The sequence below is a fragment of the Balaenoptera borealis genome (assembly GCF_965194805.1).
Source record: "Balaenoptera borealis genome assembly, chromosome: 13".
NCBI classification, from domain to species: domain Eukaryota; kingdom Metazoa; phylum Chordata; class Mammalia; order Artiodactyla; family Balaenopteridae; genus Balaenoptera; species Balaenoptera borealis.
Window position 1 is genome coordinate 63,410,008 of NC_138870.1, and position 14,038 is coordinate 63,424,045.

The window sequence follows — 14,038 nt, forward strand, 5'->3', positions numbered from 1 at the left end:
TCTCGATGAGATTTTTTCTTTTTTTTTTTTTTTTTAATTTAAGTTGGTTTTGGCTTCCTAACTCTAACTCACATTTGCAACATGGTGGAAACAAATCCCTAGGAAAAGTCTTCTATAATCTTCTTAATATACTGCCTCCCTATATTGGCCCCATTTTATTTATTTTATTTCCTGGCAGTCCTTGTCAAACCAGTAACTAAAGGTAGTGAACCTATGTTTGACTGGTTTTAATGTAGAAAAAAATTGTTGGGGCTTCCCTGGTGGTGCAGTGGTTGAGAATCCGCCTGCCAATGCAGGGGACACGGGTTCGAGCCTTGGTCCGGGAAGATCCCACATGCCGCGGAGCAACTGGGCCCGTGAGCCACAACTACTGAGCCTGCGCGTCTGGAGCCTGTGCTCCGCAACAAGAGAGGCCACGACAGTGAGGGGCCCGCGCGCCGCGATGAAGAGTGGCCCCCGCTCACCACAACTAGAGAAAGCCCTCGCACAGAAACGAAGACCCAACACAGCCATAAATAAATAAATAAATAAATAAAATTTATAAAAAAAAAAAATTGTTGAAATGACGTCTGAGGGCAAAAGCATTTCTAACAAGCCAGTTAACTTGGAATATTAGGTGTTTTTAAAGAGCAAAATGTTGGTAGAAAAACTCTCAATATAGTTCAGCCTTATAAAGATTCTGACCTCACTGGTGGTGGTATAGGTGAAACATGTTTGGCACAGTTATAGGAAATTGTTATAATGAGAGGGAAAGGGTTGATTTCAGTGAAATTTTCACCTTAAGGTTATTGTAATCAAGGAGGAGCTATCAAATCATCAGTAGCCTCTCGGTCCCTTTCTTGGAAATATAAGTAAGGTCTCCCCTAGACTTGCCCAATAAACCATCAATTTTGGTTTATATTAACAAATAAACTTAACCAGAAAATAAATTTCATTGGATTCCCACAAATCCTAAAGGGCAAGAAAGCTAAATCCAGAGTGCCTACAAATGGTATCTGGTGCCATTATGCACTGTGGTGTTAATCTCCAGAAGTAATTGTCAGTCTGAAGGTGCTGACTCTCACTCAGTCGGTGTTTAAGCTTCTCCCCTATTCTAGGCACTTTGTAAGGTACAGGTCATGCGTTTTAGTCCAGACTCCTGAAAAAACAGAGCCTGAGATCATAGCTTACGTGCTAAGATTTTACTGGGGAGTACAATCACAGAGAAGTGAGAGGGAGGAGAAATGGCTTGTGGGGCAGGGAATGAGGGACGCAGCTGGGAATGGCCCCTGACCCTTAGGAGGTGACTTTTATTTGGAAGAGACGTGTGTAAGTGGATGTATTATAGCGTATAGCTAGTGCAGCTCGGAGAAACTGACAAGGTGCCATGGGAGCAATGGGGACAGAGCAACTGACCTGGCCAAAGGGAGGTATGGAGACACAGGACTTGTTCATACAGCAGGAGACATATAAGTTGGTTCTTAAACTGAGTGAGAGTTTGTCAAATGAAAAGGAATGTAAAAAGAACTCCAGGCAAAATTAACAAGGTGTAGAAGATGTACAATGTGTACAAATGAACTTGGCATTTCAGAAGAATGGCAAGCAGCTTAACCCACCAAATACACAGTGATCCAAAGACTGTTAAATTGACAACAATCTCCTAAACCCTGCAAGTTAAAAGACACTTCATGTCCATCATTCCAGGAAGTCAAAACAAGAGGAGGAAACTTCATTATATGTCATAGAGGCCTGAGATCTCAGAGATGGCCCTCCCCAAATTAACAGCTTACTTGTAAATCTTCCTCTTGCATCTAGGGGAAAAAAAAAGAGGGCTAATATTTGGGACATAAGAAAACATTTCCTAAAATCCAGTTCCTCTCAGACAGGTAGCAGAGCCCAAAGTGAGTGATCCTAACCTGTTCTCTTTAAGAGGCCACTACAGTCTACCCCCAACTCAAATGATGGAGAGGATGTCCAGGGCCCCCCTGGGTCTGGGAAGATGCAGCACCAGCAACTACCTTTTAAGTGAATGTGGTACTTAGCTCTCTACATTTAAGATCTCATTCAACTCTCACCACACACCTCTAAGAGATGCTATTATCCATAGATGAATAAACAGGCTCAGAGGGGTCAAGATGTTGTTATCCCAGTGTCATTTAGCTAGTAAGAGGAAGAGTTGGGATTCAGGTATAAGATACGTTGCTTATCTAGTAAAGTACTAGTATTTAGTAGTCATTGAACAAAGTTTAGATTTCTTCCATGAGCTATTTTTCCATCAATTGGAAGAAGGCTCTGACAGCTTGGTTGAAGACTTCCTGTTTTTATCCTTGCAAGAAATCTTGCTGGGAGGTCCAAGATTACTCAGTTGCCGTTTTAAATTCATGCTGGAAATTACCTCAAGTGGGTATTTATAACTTCCCACTTACCCTCATCTTAATTGTTAATAAAAAGCAAGCTATTTTCAGATTTTGGCCAGTGAGCAGTGGTTGTACAGAGTAAAGACAATAGATTCAGATGCATTATTTATTTATTTTTTGGCTGCGTTGGGTCTTCGTTGCTGTGCGCGGGCTTTCTTTAGTTGCGGCGAGGTGGGGGGGCTACTCTTCATTGTGGTGCGCGGGCTTCTCATTGCGGTGGCTTATCTTGTTGTGGAGCACGGCCTCTAGGTGCGCGAGCTTCAGTAGTTGCAGCACCCGGGCGCTGTAGTTGCAGCACGTGGGCCCTAGAGCGCACGGGCTTCAGTAGTCGGGGTGTGTGGGCTTAGTAGTTGTGGCGCACAGGCTTCACTAGTTGTGGCGCACAGGCTTCAGTAGTTGTGGCGCGCAGGCTCTAGGTGTGGCTCACGGGCTTAGTTGCTCCGCGGCATGTGGGATCTTCCCAGGCCAGAAATCGAACCCATGTCCCCTGCATTGGCAGACGGATTCTTAACCACTGCACCACCAGGGAAGTCCCCAGATGCATTATTACTTCATGAAAGTGTGATATTTCTTGACATGTTAATTCAACACTTTAGTTCTGTCTTCACTAGAGATTTAAATTGTGGAAGAATTCTGGTGTATTAACATGGAAGATTATTTAGGTTAGATATTTTGTTGCCGACAGTTCATCTTTGTAAAGTTTGGGAATAGTTTGACTTAAATAGCTGGGCGGCAGACTCCTCTGGTGGTCCAGTGGCTAAGACTCCACGCTCCCAATGCAGGGGACCATTTTAAATTCATGCTGGAAATTAACCTGCTCAGGGAACTAGATCCCACGTACCGTGACTAAAAGATCCCGCGTGCCACAACTGAGACCCGGTGCAGCCAAATAACTAACGAAATATTTTTAAAGTAGCTGGGTGGGCAGCAGCTCAGGTTTGATAGTGCTAAGAATGCCCACTAGATGGCACTATTGACCTCATTTCTTTTTATCCCCACCCGCTGAAATTTTTATTTTTACACCCGCCCAGAACCAACGGAAGTGTGCGATGTTTCACTGTTTGTCTAGCTGATTTTGTACATGTTGCATATTACTGATAATGAGTCAGATGGACTCATACTGAGAATTGAAAGGGGAAGATGGTGTAAAGGGGTTGTTAGCTAGAAGGAAGAGACATGCCTGCCCCCACTGGGTTGGGTTCCCCAGATGCAATGTTTTTGTTAGGTATAGGTTCCTGATTCTGCTAAAAAGGAAAGCACTCTGGAAGCATCTTGCTTAGGGCGTGGACTGTCCTCACAGCACTTTGTGGTCAAGTAGCATTAGGTTCCACTCCTCATCTAGGAAAAATTGGGGCAGTATGTATTTATTGATTTGTTATGAGGTTAAACATGTCGCATGTAACATGCTGAACACTACCCTGCCACTAGGAAAATTCTCAATGAGTAGCTCTTAATATTTTTAAATTATTTTTGTTTACCATATTAAAAAATGAAAACATGCAACAGGAATCTGCCTGATTAAAAAAAAGTTTCAGAAGTTTTAAAGCAAAAGAATATTAGTCATAAGAGAATAAAACATGAACATCTGCTGAGAGCTTGCTATGTTCCATAAGCTGTTCTAATCACTTTCTTATTAGTCCATTTAAAATGTCAAAATAAGCCTCTGGAGTAGGTGGTGTTGCCCTCATTTAATAGACGAGGACGCTGAGGCCAAGGTCACACAGTGGGTGGCTGAGCTGGAATATAAACTTGGTCTTTGCAACCCCAGAGCCCACAGAGTTGAACCCAGAACCTGAATGCCCGTGAAGCTATTAAAAAGAGGCCAACTTGAATGGATAAATAAGCTGATACATCCATGCAATAAATATTACTTGGCAATGAAAAGGAGAGTGACTAGTAATGAATTCAACAACATGAGTGAATCTCAAATGCTTATGCTTAGTGAAAGAAGCCAGATTGAAAAAGTTACATTTAAACTGATTCCATTTATATAACATTCTGGAAAAAGCAAAACCACAAAGACAGGAAATAGATTAGTGATTGCCAGGGGCCGGGGGTGGGAGCTGACCACAAAGGGGCACAAGGGAGCTTTTGGGGAAATGTTCTAGATATTGAATATGGTGGCGGCTGCACAACTACATGCTTTTGTCAAAATTCATAACCTAAAAAGGATGGTCTCTGTGTTAATTACAACCTGATTTAAAGAGAGCCCGACTAAAACACAAGATGAATGGTAACTAACATTTGCACTGTCTTGGAAAAAAGATCAGAAATGTAAAAGAAAGTAGAATAAAAGAAATAGCATAAAGCATTAAGTGTGTGTGGAGGAACCCAAAGATTAAGAATACTTGAGACTTGAGATACAACACTGGAGGAAAGTGCTCAAAGACCAAAGGATCAAAATATAAAATGATTGACTCAGGCGACCGTACTCCCAACATGGCCAGTTAGCATGCATAAGAATCACCTGAGGAACTTGTTAAACTAGAGAAACTTTTTGGCTGAATAATGTTCCAATCTGTGTGTGTGTGTACCTGTGTGTATGTGTGTGTATATAAATATACTACCTTTTCCTTAAGGAAGTCCTGTCATTAGCATGGATAGATCTACAGGTATTATGCTAAGTGAAGTAAGTCAGACAGAGAGAGACAAATACCATATGATCTCATTTATGTGTGGAATCTTAAAAAATAAAACAAACTCTTAGAAAACAGATTGGTGGTTGCCAGAGGTGGGGGATGAGTGAAATGGGTGAACGTGGTTAAAAGGTACAAACTTCCAGTTATAAGACAAATAAGTCCTGGGGATGTAACGTACAGCATGGTGACCATAGTCAACAATACGGTATTATGTATTTGAAAATTGCTAAGAGTATATCTTAAAAGTTCACATAATCATGTGTAGTGATAGGTGTTAACTAGATATTGTGGTGACCATTTTGTAATATATACAAATACTGGATCATTGATTACATTGTACACCTGCAACTAATATGATTTTGTAGTCAGTTATATCTCAATTCTTAAAAAATACAGATTTCAAAGACAATTCCAGTGACTCTTATGCAGTAGGACTGAGATGGGCCCAGAAATCTGCATTTTAAACAAAGCACCCCAGAGGAAGTCACTTTGAGATGCAGTGAATAGAAATGAAGAAATTTAAAAATAAATACAAAAATGATTGGGAAATTAAAGTACAAGCATCAAACCTGAGAATGAATGGCCATAAAACTAGGTGCTCTCGGGGAGACAGAGGCCTGATTTACTTGGTTGGAGTTCCCTGCAGGGGATTCTAGGATGTGAGATGGGAAGGGAGACACCCCACCTCAACCAGGGAGGGCCGTCCTTCACCAAAGGAGAGCACTGATCCTCTGTGGGAGACCAGTAGCTGCCTCCCCAGCTCCTCCCCAGTTGTCACACAAGGAGGAGGACAGAATGCAAAGTGTCCCAGCCCCCCTGACACTGCCCACCCCTCCCTAGCTCCTCCCCCACCTCCTACTCCATCCACAGGCCTTGGAGGAGCTGCCTCCATCCTAATCCTCTTCCCCTACTCTACACTCTCTCCCCAGAGAGCTCTTCTTAATTGATTATTTTCTTTCTTTTTGAGTAAATTTGACCTTTTTCAGCAGACACACTGGCCTTGTCTCAGTTCTGTGAGTCTTTCCCACCTCGGGGTTGGTTCACACAGGTGTGCCCCCTGCTGGGAATCTTCTCTGGGCTCCCAGACCAGCTCACTTTCAGCACCGGCCTCACTAACTCAGAGCAGGATCCCTGCTGTAAACTCCCTGAGCACCCTCTGCTTCCCCTTCACAGAGCTCAAAACCCTCGCATAATGGTTTCTTGACTGCTTCTCTCTACATTTTGTGAAGGCACCCACTGGCTCCAGCTCATTCACCTTTCCATCTCCCTGTATTTGGTACAACTAGTCACAGAGTTGCTAAAAATAATTTAAAATTCAATTTCGTATCACTGTAAAAAGGAGTGCATTTAATTGCTGGCTTAAATCCACATACTAGATTTTTTAAATACTTTAAATACTTTTTTCTTCAGCCTTCTATTACAGCCAACAGTCTCAGTTAGGATGAGCCGTGTAATCTGTGTGGCCTAATACAAAATGAAAACGTGGATCCCCTTGTTCAAAAATCATGGGGAAAGTGCCACTGAAAGTGCTAAAATGCGTGACAGCACTGAATTAAACCAAGTATGGGGCCCTTCTGATCATGGGGTCCAGGGGGACAGCACATCCCTCTCCCAGAAGCTGGCCCTGTTCCTGGCTTCCCTCCTATGCCACCAGCCACTCCTTTTCAATATTTTGCTGGCTGTTTTTTTTTTCTTTATCCCATGCTCTCATTTAGTTGTTTATCTATTATCTTTGCCTACATGATCTAATCCATTCCCACGTCTTCCAGGTTTGTGTCTCGAGCCATGCTCCATCCTCTGACCTGCAGATGGTCGTCTGACGGGCATCTCAAGAGTAGCAGGAACTGAACAGAACCCCTTGTCTGTGTTCCCACCCACTTCCTCCTTCCCTCATTTTCCCCGTCTCAGCAAATGTTGTTCAGACCCAAATATTAACTTGATTTTTCTCTTTCCTTCTTACCCCACCCTCAAACCAAAAGCAAATTCTTTCAGCTTTACCCCTAAGCTGAACCATGAACCTGGTCAATTCTAGGGAACCCCACTACCATCACCGAAGTGAGAATCACCATCTGCTCTGTCCAGTACCAGTGAAGCAGTCTCCCGAATTCCCTCCCTCTCTTCACCCTTGTTCTTCTCAGTCCATCTAGTTTAACAACCAAAGTGACCTTCCTAAGACCTGAAAAACGGACTCTCCCTCCCTCCACTACAAGATTCTCCATGGGCTGCTCCTCTGTCTCTGACCTCATTGCCTGTGATTCTCCCCCACTCCTGGGTCCCAGCTCCACTTGCCTTTATTTATTTATTTATTTATTTATTTATTTATTTATTTATTTATGGCTGTGTTGGGTCTTCATTGCTGCGCGCAGGCTTTCTCGAGTTGCGGCGAGCAGGGGCTACTCTTTGTTGTGGCGCGCGGGCTTCTCATTGCGGTGGCTTCTCTTGTTGCGGAGCACGGGCTCTAGGCTCGCGGGCTTCAGTAGTTGTGGCTCACGGGCTCTAGGTGTGCGGGCTCCAGTAGTTGTGGCACACGGGCTCCGTAGTTGTGGCTCATGGGCTCTAGCGCGCAGGCTCAGTAGTTGCGGCACACGGGCTTAGTTGCTCCACGGCATGTGGGATCTTCCCGGACCAGGGCTTGAACCCGAGTGCTCTGCATTGGCAGGCGGATCCTTAACCACTGTGCCACCAGGGAAGCCCCTCTGCTTGCCTTCTTTCTGCCTCTCTTGCACGCAAGCAGACTCCACGCCAGGGCCTTTGCCCCAAGGGCTCCCTCTGCACGGATGCTCTTCCTCCATCAGTTGGTCTTCGGCACGTTTTGAGCGCTGCCTCTTCATCATTCAGGCCTCACCTCAAATGCCGCCTCCACACTCGAGACACCTTCCCTGCACACCCAAGTGAAAGCAGCCCTCTTCCTCCCCAGCAGTCACTCTCTATCCTGTTAGCCTGTTTTATTTCTTCATTGTACTAGCTGTCAAAATTAGTTATTATTTATGTTTATTTCACACACACACACACACACACCTTCTACACACACACCTTGTACACACACACCTTGTACACACACAATTTCCAACGAAATTCTGACTACCTAAAACTTCCCTGGTGGTAACTGCTTTACCTAAGTAGAGTTAATATGCCTCACTGTGTTTACAAAGGCCTAATCATACTCAAGTGTTCATTTTAGTATCTCTCTCTTCTTAACAATCCGTATTTTCTTTCAGATTGTTTGGGCAGCTAGTTTCAAAGTTGGCTGTGCAGTACAGTTTTGTCCTCGAGTTTCTGGCTTTGAAACTCTTCGCAATGGAGCACATTTTATATGCAACTATGGACCAGGGTAAGTGCCCAAATTAACCTCTTTCTGGGAAAAACAAAAAACAAAAACCTATTTTAGAAGTATTTATCTTCATCATAGAAAATAAATCTGGGTAATAAAGAAAGTGTAAAAGAGAAAATTAACGTTACCCTTAATTCCTCTGCCCAGAGATCTACTCCATTTACATTCTGATACGTTTTTCTTTGTATGTGTGTTTGTGTTTGTGTGTCTGTGTGTACACCTTTATAAACACTACATAAACACACACACACGAACATTTTTAAGAGTAGGAGGACTAAAATGTTTTCAGGGACATAGATTAATTGGATATTGTAATAACACCACAAGATGGGAAGAGTAATATTCCATTGCATTTATTAACTTATTAAAAACTTTTCAAACCAGAACAAAAACCCACTCTGAATTGAATTTCTCAATTTATATAACTTATTTCATTTACTTTTGACAGTTTTGGTTTTGAAACAGACATCATTTTTCTCCCTTTGGAAAATGGGAAGACACGTGACATTCTCCCCCAAATTCCTTTAAACTTATATATGTGTGCTTATGCATCATACACATACTTAGAAAACTGAGATAATGGAAATACACGTTTTCTATTTTTTACTTAAAATTACATATGAGCATTTTCCATGGCATTGAAGTTTTAAACATGATTACAATAATTAAAAACAATGCCATAACGTTTGTATAAAGTTTACTATGTACTAAGCACAGTTCTAAGTGCTTCGCATATGTAAAACTTATTTAACCTTCATGAAAAGTCTGTAAGTTCTACTATTACTCCTGCTTTGCAGATGAGACAACTGAGGCCCTGACAGGCAACCAGGGGAAACTAAAACTTCCTACTTCTTTATTGGGCAGAATACTTTAGGTCCCTTTGTCTTTCTGTGTTTTTATTTTATTGAAGTGTAGTTGATTTACAGTGTTGTATTAGTTTCTGGTGTACAGCAAAGTGATTCAGCTATACACGTATGTAATAGTTTGCATCTGCTAATCCCAGACTCCCACTCCTTCCCTCCCTGACGTCCCCACCGGCTCTTGGCAACCACAAGTCTGTTCTCTGAGTCTGTTTCTGTTTTGTAGGTAAGTTTGTTTGTGTCATATTTTAGATTCCAAATACAAGTGATAGTATATGGTATTTGTCTTTCTCTTTCTTACTTCACTTAGTTTGATAATCTCTAGGTCCCTCCATGTTGCTGCAAATGGCATTATTTCATTCTTCTTTTATGGCTGAGAAGTATTCCATATATATATATATATATATATATATATATATATATATACACCACATCTTCCATCTTCTTTATCCATTCATCGTAGATGGACATTTAGGTTGTTTCCATGTCCTGGCTATTGTAAATAGTGCTGCAATGAACATTAGGGTGCATGTTATCTTTTCGAATTATAGTTTTGTCCACATATATGCCCAGGAGTGGGATTGCTGGATAATATAGCAACTCTCTTTTTAGTTTTTTGAGGACCCTCCATACTGTTTTCCATAGTGGCTGCACCAATTTACATTCCCAGGGAGGGAATGTAAACCCTCACTGTTGGAGGGTTCCCCTTCCTCCACACCCTCTCCAGCATTTGTTATTTGTAGACTTTTTGAGGATGGCCATTCTGAGCGGTGTGAGGTGATACCTCATTGTAGTTTTGGTTTGCATTTCTCTAATAGTGATCTGAGCATCTTTTCATGTGCCTATTGGCCATCTCCATGTGTTCTTTGGAGAAATGTCAATTTAGATCTTCTGCCCATTTTTTGGGTTTTCTTTTTGTTTTTCTTGTTATTGAGTTGTATGAACTTCCCTTCGTCGGTTGCATCATTTACAAATATTTTCTCCCAGTCCATAGGTTTTTTCGTTTGTCTATGATTTCCTTTGTTGCGCAAAAGCTTGTAAGTTTGATTAGGTCTCATTTGTTTATTTTTGCTTTTATTTCTATTACCTTGGGAGACTGTAGATATCTTTGTCCTAATCATTCCCATCTAGACAAGTCAGGCCTTTCCAGTAGCATGTTTCTCCCAAGATGAATTCTACTTCCCTAGAAGTCACAACTGCCTTGTTTTTAGCTTGTTTTTGAAGTAGCAATTTTCCCCTCTTCTTTATAGTATGGAATGCACAATTAAACAAAGTATCAAGTAGCATAAATGACTGCATTAAAAACATTCTAGAATTTAACTACTCAATGAGTACTGTGCTTTTTAACAATGAAAGATACTCCAATGATTAATGTCCATTTTGGATATCTTTTATAATTATCAGAATCTCTAGTATATTCCTTTGACTGTTTTCCACAGGGTAGCATAAACATGAGGGTAAATTTGAGACAGCCTAAATTAATTTGGAGCCAAACGAGATTTGAACATATCTTTTTAGTTGGAAATGAGGTGCTAATAAAAAAGTAATGTCTTAACTCTGAAGATTAATGTATAGTATTAAGGGAGAGGAGTCCATGAACTTGGATTAGAAAAAAGTTACATCTTTTTCACTAACTTCTATTGAAAGTAACATTTCTTTATGAAGATAACACTCCAATCATTATCAGCAATAGCTGTGACTGTACTGCACTACCTGTATCTTTATCACAGATGTGTTCATATCACTTTCTAGTTGCTGCATCTCTCCCAAAATAGTTTTTATCACTACCTTGAAATTACTGTAATTATTAAGACTCCCTGCTAGCTCTTACCTAATACTTAATAGAGAAGTACATATTACTATATCACAAATATCTTTAACATGTTAATAACTATTTCAACTAAATTTGTTTCCTTTATAATCCTATGAACTTTATTTTAGGTATTTTTAAACTATTTTGAGAAAGAGCCCATAGGCTCCACCAGGCTGCCAGAGGGTACATGACATGAAAAAGTTAAGAACTCCTTTCCAAAAGTAGAGTTCCAAAAAAGATTAGAGCAATGGCAGGTTCATTGAAATAAATGTACAGCCTTTCATCATTACTACTCCAGAGATATTCATGGGGATATAAAATGTTTGGTTATTATTTCATTTTCTAATCTGTGATCTTGGTCAATTACTTAACACTCTGTGCCTCAGCCTCTAGCTATGGGGATTAAAAAAATTATAGTATCTTCCTCATAGGGTTATTGTGAAGATTGATTCATTCGAGGATGCTTAGAACAGTGCCTAGTACATGAAGAGGATTCAGTAATTATTATCTATTATTCTATCACATCTTTTATGTGAAAACAAATTACATTTTAGAAACTCCCCCATATTTCTTGTTATTTTCTTTTGTAAAGCCCTTTCCCCAGACAAATGGCTCGTATCCAATAAAAACTATGGACGTTTGCTAGACTGAGGAGAACAAAAATGTGGGTCATGGTAGCTTTTCTAAGGTGGACAGTTTTTTGGATGGCAGTGATCACATAGGCCAGACACTAAGTAGAGGGAGTATTGCTCTGAAATCAGACAAATCTAGGTTTCGTTCTGAGTCTGACATCTGTACCTGGTGATTTTTGGCAAGTTACTTAATTTTTTAGAGGTTCAGTTGCCTTATCTGTAAAACAGAAATAAAAATAACTTCCTCCCCGAGTTGTCTTAAGAATTAACTGAGATGATTAAGACATAGGTTCCTAAACACGGGCACCTAGAATGAACTCTGCAAATATTAGCAGGCTTCCATTTCTGCTTCCCCCTCTCCTCTTCTCTTACCAACCCTCTGAATCTGCGGACTTCCATCCTAGGATTTAGCCAAGGACCATAATAAATTGCAATTGGAAAAAAAAAAAAAGACAGAAACCAAAAACTCTCCTAATGGACAGTTTTCCTCTACTTCACAGAGGCAATTACCCAACCTGGCCATATAAAAAAGGATCCACATGTAGTGCCTGCCCCAGTAATGACAACTGTCTGGACAATCTCTGCGGTGAGTAAAAGGAGCAATCTACCAATAATACAATGTGTTCAAAACTCTTGTGACTTTCTACAGAGCTAAGAATGCAAACATTTGTTTTATCCTAACAGCTATTTTCAGGGAAAGTGGCATCAGGTAGCAATCAAACCAGTGGCTTACTGTCCTGGGAATGAATATATGGTTCAAGAGAAATTTAAAGAAGCAAATAATATTCTTTAGTTAGCGCTAATCAGAAAAACAACAGAGCGACTCTGATGCTGGTAAACTGTAGACCCAAGATTTGCTAATTTCAGCAAGATCAAAAATTTGTATAACAAAGTTAACCAAAAGAATTCTGAATTGTGTGCTACTACCTGTCCAAGCACTCAAGACTTGCATTTTCATCTGCAGAATTAGATAAATGAAATAAAGCTGCAACGTGGCACTTTTTCTTAGTTAGACAGCATTTACTGAGGAACAGTGTAGGCCAATGAAGATACGTTTCCAAGGATGTTTTACGTAACTTTGAAATATTAATACACAACTGGCCAAGAGTCTATTTATGGTTCTTGTCCCAGACACATTCCTTTCCATCTCAGTATGTTTTTTTTTTTTTTACTTTTTGCCATGGTGTGAAGGAAAACCTCAATCAAGCTACTGCAGCTCTGCAAATCCTCTAAGACTTTTGTGTCCAGATCTGTAACCAACTGAACCCCTCAGGGCTGCAGGGCTGGGGTGGGGCTTAATTGCATAAATTTTTGTTTGGCCAAAGTGCTTCATTGCTTGCACATTTCCTAAGGTCCCTTCTGGGTTTAAAATTATAAAATTCTTTTCAACTGCTTTTCCCTTCCTCCTGATTTGTAAACACTGAGTTCTCATTTTTACTCCAGCTACAGAGACGTTTTTTCTACCGGCTTTCTGAGCCAGTCATTTCTCTCCAGTTCAACCATTCTTTCCCTCCTAATTAGTTTTGTTTAGAGAACTCACTAACATGTAGCCATAGTGCAACAAATCCCTTCTCAGAGCACCAATATGTTAACTGAATTTTTCATGTTGCTCCAACACTACAAAAGCATGTCTTTTTTCCTTCCAAGTTAGGCAGTATGACGTAAGAGTTAAAACCACAGATTTCAGAAACAATATTTCTGAGTTCAGTTTCCAGTTCCACCATTTGTGACGCTGGGCAAGTGTCTGGACCTGTTTCCTCAATAATGAAATGTAGACGGTGGCACCTCTTCACAGGTTTCGTGAAACGAATGGAAAAAAATTATATCTAGAACAAGTGCCTGGCATACAGTATCACTCAGTAAATATTATCTATTATCCCCAAATTCATCCTTCCTGTAATCTCAGATCTTGAGTTTACGCTTGGTATTTTGGTGTCTTCTTTATGCCCAAAGTTTTAGATGGTATGTTTTTATGCTCATGAACAAGACTCATAATGCTTCTTTAGAATCTGTGATGAAAACTGAGACAATAATTTTAAATTATGTAAAAAGTAATTTAACTGTTGCCACTGGTTAGCTGTCTTTCCCACTAGACTCTGAATTCCAAACAGGCAGGAATTATGCCTATCTAATTCAACTTTGTAACCAAAGTGCCTAGTCTGGAAGGCAAATAATTGCTAATTTGCATATTTCCTAAAAAAAATCATTCATTCTCTATAAAAATCTAGACAGTAACACCACCACCAGCACAATGATAACAAGAAGAAAACCGCTGGAGTTTTAGCTTTTGATCTTAGAGATCTAGCTTGAAATGGTCTCTAACCTTGTGGGATAAAATTCAGAAAATTAAGGCTGTAGTCCAATAAT

The 14,038-nt window shown here is 40.5% G+C and overlaps 1 protein-coding gene across 7 annotated transcripts in view; it reads left to right on the forward strand.

Annotated features, from left to right (window-relative positions):
• GLIPR1 (GLI pathogenesis related 1) overlaps positions 1-14,038 on the forward strand; it is a 38,805-nt gene that overhangs the window by 23,340 nt on the left and 1,427 nt on the right. For all 7 annotated transcript variants that reach the window (XM_082351736.1, XM_082351739.1, XM_082351737.1 and 4 more), the window contains 2 exons: positions 8,254-8,366; positions 12,172-12,257. In XM_082351736.1, the coding sequence (XP_082207862.1) occupies positions 8,254-8,366; positions 12,172-12,257 (199 nt within the window). The remainder of the gene's footprint in view (positions 1-8,253; positions 8,367-12,171; positions 12,258-14,038) is intronic.